The sequence below is a fragment of the Lucilia sericata genome, unplaced genomic scaffold, assembly GCF_015586225.1.
Source record: "Lucilia sericata isolate MDLA Ls3-8-SP2 unplaced genomic scaffold, ASM1558622v1 Contig000383F_arrow, whole genome shotgun sequence".
In the NCBI taxonomy this organism is placed as follows: domain Eukaryota; kingdom Metazoa; phylum Arthropoda; class Insecta; order Diptera; family Calliphoridae; genus Lucilia; species Lucilia sericata.
The window spans coordinates 156,172-170,710 of record NW_023994402.1 but is presented as its reverse complement, the minus strand read 5'-3'; the positions used below and the strand labels follow the sequence as shown (position 1 = coordinate 170,710).

The following is a 14,539-nucleotide window of genomic DNA, read 5'->3' as shown; positions in this document are numbered from 1 at the left end:
CATCTTTGTATTACCTCTGAGCCCCCGTTTGAGATTCATAGACTTTTGTGATCCAAGAATCGTCGAAGTGTTTCGATTCCAAATTTGTATTCCTGGTCAAATTTTATTAACATGTTGGTGATGGCAGAGACTAAACACATGACATACTTAGCCATTTTTTAAAATTTGGAAGGCATGTCGAGATGTGAGCGAAACCTGTCAGGTGATTGTCCATTTTGGGTTCGGTCTTTGAATAGTATAAACTTTATGACTTGGGGAGTGAAATAGAGTAGCGCTATCACCGCTTAGCATCGTGAAGGGGGAACAATAACGCTAACATTGCTTATCATTGTCCTTCTAAACGTGCACACCCTTGTCAACAAAATTAAATTTCAATCTTAGAGACGATCAGATGTCTGAAGGGTGGGACTTGAATATACCAGGATGCGCGGGATTGACGTTGACGGACGTTCATGCCAAAATAGAGGATTAAACAGGACATATGATAAAAGCACTAAATATGAATGGCCTTCGGGAGTTGTCTAAAGATTGCTTTAGGGAAACCATCGGTACTCCAAAGTAGGAGAATTTGGCACTTTTTTCTGACGAGAAGTTTGATATTACTGATGCTCCATATTAGATTAAATAGTAGATCCCCTCCTACCCATAAGGACGATCGGAAATATAAACCATTTTAATGGCGTACAATTAAAGTAATAACGTCACAAGCTTAATCGCACCTAATTATAAGAAAAGTTTGTTTTACTGCCATGTAGGAATAGAATTTTTGAACCAATTAAGGAATTATAAAACCTATTGTAAACATAATAATGTCGAGAAATATGTATTATCTACCAATTAAAGTTAAAACATATTGTAAAGTTCACACGTGCAGTAAAAAGATCAATAAATTCATTGTTAATTACACAATGAACTTTATATAAACAAGTGTTTACAAGAATCTTTTTTAATATTTTATACAGGAAGTGAAATTTTTCTTTTTGTTCTAGACATCTGTCATTACAGCAGAGAGTCGGCTATACACATCTATACCGAAAGAGTAAAATTGCTTCCCTTTAAAGATTAAATATTCTACAGCAGTTGGTATTTAAAATAAAGTTATAACTTATATTAAAAGATAGCTCCTTAGCCTTTCTTTTGATAGGCTTATTAGTTTTTGCTCAAATTTTATTGAAAATGTATGTTAATTTTATTCAACTTAAATTCTTAAAAAATCATTACAAATTTATGGAATATTCAGTTATTAATTTTCTGCATAAAAGAGTACTGTTGCCAACCTATAAGTACAAGTTTATTAAATAACAAATGGCATTTGAATCAAAATGTCTGAACACAAATGGACGAAAGCAGGAAAAAGTTGAAAGTCGGGTTTACTCATACATTCAAAAAAAAAAATGAGATTGTTTCTTAAAATGGTGATAACCTTATCAAGTATACGTCGACTTTATACATACATATATACAAACATACAAATGTATAACAAGTATGCACCACATATGCGCACAACAGTTTTGTTTAAAATAATAGTATGAATAATACCTTTCATTAAAGGGCTGAGGTTTCGGGAATTGTTATCGAGCTGTTGAAACAATATGTTTGAAAGCTAATCGAAGTGTAGGTAGGAGTTATGGTCTTTATGTTATCAGCAATCTGGTACATAACAGACAAATCAGAAAGATTCTCTTTATTAGAACATTTTGCTTATAAAAATAAAATTTTGTTGTTCTAGGTCGTCTCACTTGCATCAACTATTTGTCTCTTTATGACTGAGATCTTAACGTGGCATTGATCAATTAGGGCCTTTCTCAGTAAGTGGAACCGGCAAGATATGCGATGATGCAGAGGAACTAGAGACGATTGTGAACATAATTTGCCACTGTCCTAAAACACAGAATCTCAGGTTGAATTGGTTAGAAATAGGTTTCATAACCAACTGGGAAAAATTCCGGGACTCAACCCCCGCAGTCAGGGGAAATTTTTTCGACTCAGTTTTATAGTGATACTCAGATTCTCACAATTCTGTTTTATAGAACAGATCAGTTCCCCTTGGGAATTGATCTGTTTTTATTCCTCTCTCCTCCTCTCCTCCGAGCGGAGTTGCACCTTCTAAACTTAACCGAAATAGATCATATTTCTTCCCATGTTCGAAGTTCAAATATATCAACCATTGAGATAAAAGAACAACGCAATCCTGTAAAAAATCCCGACTATATTACTCCATACATGAGCTTTGATAGAGTCAGAATTCCTTCCAGGAATGAGTGGTGTAAGAGTAACTTCTAAATTAAAAAAACACCAGGATTTATACAGTTTCTAAAATGAACTGAGGCGTTGGTTCTAGTGTATTCTGTGAAGAAGCTATGATAAGTATCTCTCATCGCTTTCCAACAACTGTAGTGTTCTTCAGGTTGAAATATTTGCGATAATTACAGACTGTACTTCAGTCTGTAGAATTTCTCTCTTTAAACAATACAAGAGCGATATGATATTATCCGATTTTTTGATACCAAGTTGGAATACCAGCTTCAGAACTGAATCTGTTCTAGATATCTCAAAAGTAGTATCCTCAGGTTCTTTCTTTAAGAAGCTTAAAATAAATGGAATGATCTAGACACATGTATAGGGACCAAGTTAGACTGGCCTTCTTTCAATGAGAAATGCACTGAGCAACTTACAACTTGAAATAGCGGGATATTCTTTAAACAATACAAGAAAGATCTGACATTATTATAATTTGGATCCCGTGCATACTATGGTAATGAACAGTCAGATGAACAAGTCAGAAGAGATCTGTTCGGAATGTACGAAAAGTAGTATCCTCAGGTTCTTTCTTCAAGAGGCTTAAAAATAAATGGAATAATATAGACGCATGTAGAGGGACCAAGTTAATCTGTCCTTCTTTCAATGAGAAATGCGCTGAGCAACTTAAAACTTGAAATAGCGGGATATTCTTCCAACAATACAAGAACGATCTGACATAATCCTAGTTAGTATCCAAGGGCATACTATGGAAATGAACAGGCAGATGAACAAGTCAGAATGGGATCTGGATATCTCAAAAGCAGTATTTTCAGGTTTTCTTTAAAAAGCTTAAAAAATGGAATGATCTAGACACATGTAAAGAGACCAAGTTAGACTGGCCTTCTTTCAATGAGAAACGCACTGAGCAACGTACAACTTGAAATAGCGGGATATATCGAGGTCACTGGCAGTAATAACTGAACACTTGGTGTAAATAGACATGGAAGTCTGTTACGATTCCCTTCAAAGAATTTTTTCAAAGTTGCAATGGCGGGGATAAAGAGAGAACGACCTTCCACCTTCTTTGTGAATGCCCTGCCCTAACTATCAACAGAAATAAACTCCTAGGAACATTTACTATACCTTTGTGAACAATCTGGGTTTCACACTCAACTACCTATTACCATACCTCGTCACTACAGACCAATATTATATTAATTTTCACTACGATACATCTAAAGAGTTTGCCAAAATCGAGTCCTTAGAACTCTTCTTGACAGTTTAATCGAAGAAAACTACTACGTTAACCAATCAAGCTCTATGTTCGAAAGATTCGCTACATTGTTAAGAGAAATTCGCGAACCAGAGGAGAAAGTTTACTGTCTTCTCTCAGCAGAATTTGATTTAAGTTACGGGGAATTGACTATAACTTCCTATAGAATCTTTCAACCTCTGCAATAGGGTGAAGGCGAATTCATAGTAAGATCTTAGTTTAAAGATGTCACACATGACATGTCACAAGTGTGCTGACGAAGTTTGAATGCGTATTCCGATAACATTCCAACTTGTTTTATTGAAGCTTAGAACGCATTATTTCGAACAGAACATATTCAATTTTTCGTCCAAATACTACCGTCTTTAAGAACTTTCTTTCTAATTGTCACATGTTAGGTTCAATGTTACTCATTCGTTTTGCAAAGCTTTCCAAAATATAGACATCTAAATGAAATGTATCCTTAACAGTTTACTCGAAGAAAACTACTACATTAACCCAAACCTACCAATCAAGCTCTAAGGTTCGAAAGATTCGCTATATTGTTAAGAGAAATTCACGAACCAGAGGAGAAGGTTTACCGTCTTCTCTCAGCAGAATTTGATTTGAGTTAATTAGAAATTACTTATAGAATCTATTGAACCTCTGCAATAGCGGTAGGGTCAATTCATAGTAAGATCTTGGTTTAAAGATGTCACACATGACATGTCGCAAGTGTGCTGCCGAAGTTTGGATGCGAATTCCGAAGACATCCCAGACTGCGTAATAAAAGCTTTTTGATTTCTATGAAAATTATTTAATGTTTTATTAAGTACCAAGTGCTGATAAGGATCGTTTTAAGAACCTTCTTCCTAATTGTTACAAGTTAGGTTCAAAATTTTACTCATTCATTTTGCAAAGCCTTCCAAAGCATAAAGATCTAAAATGTCTATAATTTTATCCACAATAGATAACAAATAGAAGTATGATCCGGAAACCTTTAGTTAGTTGATAGTTAACAATCTTTAGTTAGTTCTATATAGAACATCTTAAATTCCCATCAAACCCCTCTCTTAATTTAACCTCAACTGTACACAAACCATATTTAATAAGAATTAAATAACAATCAAACAGTAGGCATGGAAAATGACTTAAATACTCAATACTGCAAAATTATGGCATAAAAAATTATTATTATTTTTCGAAAGTAAAACAATACATTTAAATAATTTTATTATTTTACACAAAAAATATTAATACGAAAGTCTTTAAAAATCAATAAAACTGAGTTTGAATTTGAGTTCAACGAACGAAAAGTTCAATTGTCCTTGATACAAAAATAAATAAATAAAACAAATCAAGTGAACATTTTACGTAAAATGAATGAATCAAAGACAAGATGTTATTTTTTTTTTACCCAGATAACACTCTTTGCAAAGCGAATTGATAATAGAAGAAAAAAAGAGATTGCTGAAGAGAAGCTGCTGATGTTATGTTGACAAATTTTATGCTAAACAAAAAGCAATATTTGATTCATTATACAAAATTCAAAACATTTTTTTTTTCTTAACTTAAAACGTGATCGCTTAGTTTTAAAGTTGTTTTTATTATATATTGCGTTTTTTAAGTTAAATATTTAAATAAATAAAAAAAAGCTAGACAAATTTTGTTTTTTCTATTTTAGTTTTTTTTTTTTTTTTTTTTTTTGCTCAAAGTTGTTGTTATGAATTGTCTAAACAAAACATTTTTTGATAAACTTTTAATTGAATTCTAAACATTTTACATGAACTCACGTTTGAAAATATTTTATTTGTTCCTTTTCCTCTTCTCACTTTCGTTGTTTAATAGAGAGACAAAAAAATAAATTATTTATTATTTAACACTTATACATACAACAAAAAATATAGAACATAATCACAAACACTGTTGTTTTGAAAATGTTTGAAGGACAAATTCAAAATTTTAATGATTCAAAAAAAAAAACAAAAGAAAAACGAATAATTTTTTAGAAAAATAAACTCTATATTTAGAAATAAAATAACTGAAGTTAGGAAATGTTTATTAACTAGCAGCTTAAGCAAAACTTATTTAAGAAAACAAATATTTGTTTAATGATCCTTTTAACATTTTTCCAACTTGTTTTTGTTTGCAAATAAAGAAAAAGTACATCCGTCGTCAATATTTAATTTAAACTGCAAAAACCGCCTTAAGGTTATTAACATTTTATTCGCCGAAACTGATTTTATACAAAAAAAAAAAAAAATTCAACAAAATATCAATTTGTTTTAATATTTTTCAACATCCTACCAGTTTAATGAATACACCATAAAAAAAAAGTCTGCTTTAAAAGTGCATTTTTCAGTGCCCTATTTATCGGTTTTGCCATTGATAAGAAAGCCAATGACACATTGGTTCGTGACATTTCAAATACTTGTACACTTTTCACGAAATAAAAGCTCATAAGTAACAACTGTATCAAATATTTTTGAAAGTGCAAGTTTGTTTTTTTTTCTTGCTCTTAATCAAAATCAAATAAATTTAACGGGTTTAATTTGTTGTGTCTACATTTATAAGCATTAAAAATAAAACAAAACTGGAAATTATAATTTATACATAAAAAAATAATATTAAAGTATTGGTTAAGGTTTGTTGATTTTAAATATAAAGTGTTAAAAATTTGTTTAAAATTAAATCATGCATTGTAAACAACAAGCCAAATATATATGATTGGAGTTTTTATTAATATGTATCAAATAAATAAATTATTAAATATACAGTGGGTATGTAGGATTAATGAATATCACCCGAAGATCTACAAGTGTAGAATACTATTTCATTTCACCGGAAGAACCATTAAATTATCATGATGATAGTGTTCGCAACCCCAATTACTTTCAGTAAAGACTCAAAAGTTCCTGTTCCTAACTGTTTCAATAAACAGCAGGATTTATTGTTCGCTAGGAGAAAGTAAAATTGAGACATTCAATAAGCCAAGAGTACTCACTACCAGTTCCACAAATATTAGTTCGCTTTTATCGAAGTAAAAACAAGGTACTCAAGTCTCTAGCAGGCACCTTGTTAATTACCTACCAAACGATAGAGTTAGCGACACACAATGGAAGAAGTTTCAAAGCTGTAAAAACGCAGTCCTTAGAGAAGTAACAGGATGCATTCAATGACGTCTGAAGAACACCTACATGACGAGACGAAGATGCTTTCGGTCATGGAACATAATATTATGCTGTCAAAGCAGTTCCTACTAGGATGTCATGGGAGGGGCCACCCGAACCACCATCTAACGGAGTTAGAGAATAAACAACACCATTCAAGATCTGTGTCATTTCGTTAAAAGACCAAATGAAAATTGTTATTAAGCTTGTGGTCATATTGGACAATCTGTTCTGAGGTGAGAAAGCACACATTAATTTTCTTGAAAAAAGAAATATAAAGGAAATTTTATTATGAAAACTTCTACAGAATACATTGTATGAAACAGTGAATTGAATGAAACACTACAATCAGAGACTGTAGATCAGTGGTGGCCAGCGAGAGAGTGCTTAAATCGCATATGTTGTAGTGAAAAAATAAAAGAGTACACAAATGAAAATACGTGTGATTTGCACTGAAACAAATTATTTGTTTGTATTTATTTTGTGTTATTCATATAACAAATTTGTCTTTTAATGAATAACGGAAGGTATGTATTTATGCGATGATTTAAGTATTATTGAATGTCTTGATGCATGCGTATGTATGTATGTATGTATGTATGTATGTATGTATGTATGTATGTATGTATGTATGTATGTATGTATGTATGTATGTATGTATGTATGTATGTATGTATGTATGTATGTATGTATGTATGTATGTATGTATGTATGTATGTATGTATGTATGTATGTATGTATGTATGTATGTATGTATGTATGTATATATGTAGGTATATATGTTGTATGTATGGATTTATGTATGTACGCATTGATGTATGGATTGATGTCAGTATGTATTGATGTATGTATGCATTGATGTATGGATTGATGTCAGTATGTATTGATGTGTTGATGTTAATATGTACCGATATATGTGATGAAGTATGTGTGTATTGAAGTATGTGTTGATGTAAGTTTGTACTAATGTATGTGTTGATGTAAATATGTACCGATGTATGTGTTGAGCTTCCTTAAATATATTTAAACAGAATAAAAAATCCTTCTCCCACTCAATATTCCACATATTTAGTTTTTTATAATATAGTAAAACCTGAAATAAACATTTATTTGTAACGGCTACTGAAAAATATTCGCCGTGTATCATAACATCAAGCGACATAGACCTTCTTCGTTGAATGCAGACAAGCAACTGAATAAACTTGTTTTTGTTTTGTGTTTACTTTGTGTTTTTACTCACAGTATTCGTATTGCGTATGTATTAGTGAGAATAACATAACTACCCCGGGGTAGTGTTTGGCCACCAACGCTGTAGATACACTCATGAAAGATCCATCAGAGCCAATCGACCTGCTTTTAGTTAAGAGTCCTTTTTGGTAGAAATATTTATAGTGGACTTCAACCACGATCGTATCACGTGGGGAAGTCTGTCGAAAAAGGGTGCTAATTACAATATTGTTTGTCGTTATCATTAATCTCATATGATATGGATAATGCTCATATGAGATGGATTTTCCAAAAGCCTTCAATTAAAGAAGTGCTTCCGTACTTTAGGACGGATTATTATCATCGTCGTAGACGAAGTGCATAGCACAAGTATTTGAATGGAAAATGAACGATGTTGTTAATGGACAATTATCTTGAATTATTGAGAGTTATGCCCTGACTCTACCGAGAGTTGTGTCCCAACGTCAGAGAAATTGGATTCCACACGAATTGCCAAGCAGAAAATCTCCTCTTAAGCACCAATCTCAGCAGAAAGGCATAAACTCTGCGAAGCGATGCATTAAAGACGATGAAGGAGTTTCGAAGCGTAATACGCGAAAATAGGAAAATAGGTTATGGGAGGAAGGATAGAGGGAGTGGTGCTCCAATGAGCCAATAGAGTTGGTTACTCTACTGTCACCGATAAGTACTTTCGTCTTCTCCTGTATACGGTCGAGTAGCCCAAATAGACTTAGACCGGCCCATACATGAGAGTTACATATATTCCATTTTAGATCGGCTATAAGTGGTATAGATAGTTATAAGATCAGATGTAGTGAAATATGTCTTACATCGATTTAAAAAACCGGGACACTTGAAAGCTTCTTTCGATACTTTATTATTAATTAATTATGTGTGTATTCCAGCGAACATCACACTGAATTCTCATGTCCAGAACAGCTTTTGTTTCCTTAATATTTGCACCACCCATAACTGTTGATGAAGCAACATGATTTGGCGTGCGTTGGTGCGTTAAGACACAAAATTGGATTATATGAGCGTTGAAATCAACTCTATTAGCACGACCCTATTCAGAGCTTGTTATTAAACCAAGGTTAAGCGTTTCATTTATGTTTTGCCTAATTGTCCCAATCTTCATAGAGCTTGGTCTATAATTGATGAATAAGAATGGCAAATGTTACTGTCATCTGCATCAGGTCTTTTAGAAAAATAAGAAATAGAGTAGGAGAAAGAACAGGTACCCCTGAATTTATCTTGAACTCGTTCGATGGTTTTGATGAAATTGGGCGATAATTTTTAGTGTTGTTAAGCTCTCCCTTTTTGGAGATTGGCGTTCCATTAGCTATTGGCTGAGCTATCGTCGAATAGCACTGTTTCAAGACCAGTGCAGAAATACCTTCTGACCCATGAGACTTGTTGATGTTGAGATCCGCTAGAACCCTTTTAACTGCACGATTTTGAAAGAATATGTTAGGCATAGTTACTGATACTGTTTCCAACTGGGGCAGTGGTTGAATGCTTTCCGGCAAGCAAGTGTTTGAATGCAGTATTATTCCAGATGAAGAATCAGTGATTAAAAATGCAACCTTTTGGACTAAAATTGAGCCACAACTGGCTATAGAACCAAATCATTTACAAAATCCACAAATATTATAATAGTTATTAAAACTTGTCAAAACCTACCTAAGAAATTTTTGACAGTTTAAAGCTGTTAGCAAAAAATTAAAGCTAAAGTGAACTACATAAATATGTATGTAATATGAATTGAAACAAGTTTTTTCATTACTTAACTAGATTAAAAATAAGTCAAATGAAAATGATTACAATTTCTGAAAGTGTGTCAACTAAAACATTTGTATACATTTAAAGTAGTTAAAATTTAAATTCTATGTAGCAAAATATTTTGATACTTAGAATGATAAAAAACACCTTGATTTAAAAGAAACCTACTTAAAAAACATTTAAATAAGTATACCTTTCATTACTTAAAAAAACTACAACAAATAGTTAAAACAAATATTTTAAATCAAAAAACCAGTTTCAATTGCAAACAATTACCAATATAAACGAGCAAGTTATACATGAATTTAATTATTAATTATGTTTTTATTGGACCATTATTAACACTCACACGAAAGAAAGAAACAGAAAATCAAAAACCAAATAAAATGGACAAAACAAAACAATTTAGAAATGTCATTTTATTTTCAGCAAATAGTTTAAAAAAAAAATTTTATTGAGAAACACTTCATTAAATATGCTCAGATAGATAGATACACAAACATATATGCAGACGTTCAAAGTCCATACAAACGAACTTGATTTTAGTAAACACAACACAGTTGGCAATTGATTTTATTTAAATATACATACTAATAATAATTTCTTTAACATTCTCTTAAGATGCTGATTGGCGTGTACATTATTATCAAAATTCGAATTAGAGTGCAGTATAGAGATATCTGATATAGAATTTTTTAGAAAAAAAAATGCAAGCAAAATAAAAACAAATTACCTAAGTTTTATTTTGTTTATTAAAAAACAATATCAAACCCCGGCAACAACCACTAAATTGTTTGTGTTTTAAAGTACATAATGAATGAAACCAAGATGTTTTATTTTATTATTTTCTTCATAACATTTCTATAAGAACTTTTGTTAATTGCAGACTTATTCTTTTAATGAAAAAGCCTAAAAGTAGGCATCACTTGCTTTATATTATAAATAACTGTGGGCTAATCATATTTTGTGTACTTTAAATTTATTGTATTTTTAGTAGAATATTTACTCTACTTACCCCATAACATGATGTCTTGTTTGCTTAATTTCTGAGTTTATTTATCACTCAACTTTAGAGAAAATCAAAACAATAAAACATTATAACTTCTATTTATAAACTAAATTGTTATGTGAGAAATTTTGCTACAAAAAAACTGGTATAAAAATTAAAAATTTATATTTATATCTCTCTCATGAATTTTAAAATAAACTTGGATATTTATAAGCATAAACAAAATCTTCAAGACATCTTCATAAGCTGCCTTTCCTATTTATTTCTTTTACTTTTGAGTTTAAAGTTTAAATTCATTTTAAAAATATTTGTCTACTCCAATGCCCACTTCCCATTTTATTGCGTTCAAGTTCTTTCATCTATTATATTCTCTTTATTTTATATTAATTTCAGTTTTAATTTCTACTAAACCAAAAGTTTATTAACTTTCTTTTCATTTTTAGCACAATTAAAACTAATTTGCATATAAAAATTTAAAAAAATATGCGTTTTAAATTTTTATTCCGGCTGTTATCATTAAGTTGTTGACTTATGCAATATTTTAAGAATTAATATAGCACTTTAAATTAAATTAAACAAAAATAATTAAAATAACTACAAAAAATGAATCACGTTTTATACCAAAATACATAGCGTCTCTATTAATAATTTGTCGCTTAATGATTTCAACGAACAAGGTTCCAATTGAGTTCTACTTCTGTTTTGGTTAATATCTGGTGCAGTCCAATTTTAGTTCCAGTTCAGTTCTAGTTCAGTTCTAGTTCTGTTCTAGTTCTGTTCTAGTTCTGTTCTAGTTCAGTTCTAGTTCAGTTCTAGTTCAGTTCTAGTTCAGTTCTAGTTCAGTTCTAGTTCAGTTCTAGTTCAGTTCTAGTTCAGTTCTAGTTCAGTTCTAGTTCAGTTCTAGTTCAGTTCTAGTTCAGTTCTAGTTCAGTTCTAGTTCAGTTCTAGTTCAGTTCTAGTTCAGTTCTAGTTCAGTTCTAGTTCAGTTCTAGTTCAGTTCTAGTTCAGTTCTAGTTCAGTTCTAGTTCAGTTCTAAATCAGTTCTAAATCAGTTCTAGTTCAGTTCTAGTTCAGTTCTAGTTCAGTTCTAGTTCAGTTCTAGTTCAGTTCTAGTTCAGTTCTAGTTCAGTTCTAGTTCAGTTCTAGTTCAGTTCTAGTTCAGTTCTAGTTCAGTTCTAGTTCAGTTCTAGTTCAGTTCTAGTTCAGTTCTAGTTCAGTTCTAGTTCAGTTCTAGTTCAGTTCTAAATCAGTTCTAGTTCAGTTCTAGTTCAGTTCTAGTTCAGTTCTAGTTCAGTTCTAGTTCAGTTCTAGTTCAGTTCTAGTTCAGTTCTAGTTCAGTTCTAGTTCAGTTCTAGTTCAGTTCTAGTTCAGTTCTAGTTCAGTTCTAGTTCAGTTCTAGTTCAGTTCTAGTTCAGTTCTAGTTCAGTTCTAGTTCAGTTCTAGTTCAGTTCTAGTTCAGCTATAGTTCAGTTTTAGTTCAGTTCTAAATCAGTTCTAGTTCAGTTCTAGTTCAGTTCTAGTTCAGCTATAGTTCAGTTTTAGTTCAGTTCTAAATCAGTTCTAGTTCAGTTCCAGTTCTGTACTAGTTAGTTCTAAATCAGGTCTAGTTCAGTTCTAAATCAGTTCTAGTTCAGTTCTAGTTCAGTTTATAATACAGATACGTCGGATACTTGTTTAGTCTCCGACTTTTTGTGTATGGTGAGAAGTCATGGGTGACGTATTTGTGGGTTAAAGAAATAGTGTTCATTAAAGGGAACCATTTTATTCTAAAATTTAAATTAACAATATAATGTTGATAAAATGATAAGAAATGAAGTAAACGTAAACGTCTCTGTATACATTTCTTCAATAGGGGTTTAATTAATCAGCTTTTTAAAAATAAATGTGTTTTTAGAAAATGTCTTATCTACATTAAAAAAACTGTAAAATCATTCTAATCATTGATACTTATCAAATTCTACAGCTCAAAAAGAGTTATTGGCAACAAGTTACCTACAACTAAACAAAAAAAAACTCTCAGTTGCAATTATCATTATTATTTTAGTTGATAAAAATATCATTAAACGTTTGCGTAGAAACGTAAAATGAAATTATAACTAAACTTTGTGAAATACTATTGCTACTACTACTACTATTACTTATTGTTTAAATATATAGTTAATTAAAAGAAAATTTATTTCTTAAGGTTTCCCCGAACACAAAATTCTTTAATGTTATTTTTCTGACTTATTGTGACTTAAACCTGCAAAACTGATAACTACGTGAGCAATTAAACAAAAAAATTAATTGTAAAATTAAATATTTTTTAAAATTTTTATACGACGCAAAAATACAAAAATAAAAATAAATTTGAAAATAAAGTTGCATCATTAAAACTAGACAATTGGGGGGTTCTTTAAAATGATCTATATTTATTTTAAACTTGAGACAATGCACGCAGACAAATTAAAATTAAAACGTGCTTAATGCGTGATCTACTTCCGATACCAAAATTGTTTATTTTTTGTTTTTTCATTATTTCCGATTTTAGTTTTTTAACCAAAACTTATTAAACACACTACTTTATGTTTTTGTAATCTAGTTGAATTAAACTTAAATAAACCATTAAATAATTTTCTAAATTACTAATTTTATTAAAACTTACCTTCTTTTAAATTGTACAGCTCTACAACAAGTTCTTCCCCAATTAATAATTCTGTTGTTAAATCCATATCATCATGTTTTAATTCAAGTTCTTCATGGCAAATTGTGGGTAAATCTTATTTAATAAAAGAAAATTAATTAATATCATATATTTGTAACAAAAAATAAATTAAATACCGTTTGCAAAATTGTCACCACCATCGAACCAATTTTCGCTAAGTGGTTCACATAGCGAAAATAGCTCGTTGGTGGGAGGAGAAATGGGCTCCATTTTCCCGTCCCAATACAAGTCCTGCGGTAATGCTAGCGACTCCATTGTGGTATTGTTCATGTTGTTGTTGCTGTTGATGTTGTCCGTTGATGGGGTCAATTAAGTTTAAAATTGATGATGTTGTTGTTGGTATTAATATAAGTTGTGATTGTAAGGAGTCTTGTCCTGAATAGACGCTTTCCGAAGTTGAGGAAGCCATGATGGCTCTAAAAAGAAGATCATAGGTTATGAATTATTTTTAGGTTTTAAATAGAATACAATTTACAATAAAACCTCTCTTAAAATATATAAAATTAGGATAATGACTCTGATGCAGATTTACAGATTCCTACCGGTAACAACGTACCACTTTTTACAAGAATATAATTTTGAGAAAATCTGAGGAATTGATTTGATTCAGTTGGACTTAACCATGGAATAGAATGAACATTTGTGGACCAACTGGGACAGTTAATAAGGTCCACAAAGTCACGAGGGCTTTGGAGACAAATGGGGCATTATGCATAGTGCCTAGAACAATTCAATCTTGGTAGCAGTTGAGAATAATGTTTCAAAAGGATCTTAACTGAGATAATATTAAACGTGTTTGCCTGAGATCGGTAGCATATTATCGCGAATGGATGTGGGTTTAAAATTTTCAACATCAACTGGGAAAGCCTTCAATATAACGCCAAAAGTCTGACAGGATGAGTCGAAATCTTCCATCAATATTTCATAGTTAGAATGAGATAACTTAGAAATTGTCTAGCCAGCAACACATTACGTTAGACAACATCCTGTTTTCTCATGCAGGTATTCAACATGTTGGGATTCGGAGTGCATTGTCCATATGGAAGATACGTAATTAAGGAGAGAGCTATTGCCTATGTCGTTATTATTGCCCCATTGTTCATATCCCAGGAAGTGCAAGCAAATATTTTAGGACTTCGTTTCATTTTGTTGTT

At 31.3% G+C, this 14,539-nt stretch overlaps 1 protein-coding gene across 2 annotated transcripts in view; it reads right to left on the bottom strand.

Moving 5' to 3' along the window:
• The window catches only part of LOC119604332 (activating transcription factor of chaperone), a 72,549-nt gene that overhangs the window by 22,674 nt on the left and 35,336 nt on the right, over nt 1-14,539 (bottom strand). For both annotated transcript variants that reach the window (XM_037956898.1, XM_037956899.1), the window contains exons 2-3: nt 13,502-13,801; nt 13,326-13,439 (exon numbers count right to left, since the gene is read on the bottom strand). In XM_037956898.1, the coding sequence (XP_037812826.1) occupies nt 13,326-13,439; nt 13,502-13,655 (268 nt within the window). In that variant the 5' untranslated portion in view covers nt 13,656-13,801. The remainder of the gene's footprint in view (nt 1-13,325; nt 13,440-13,501; nt 13,802-14,539) is intronic.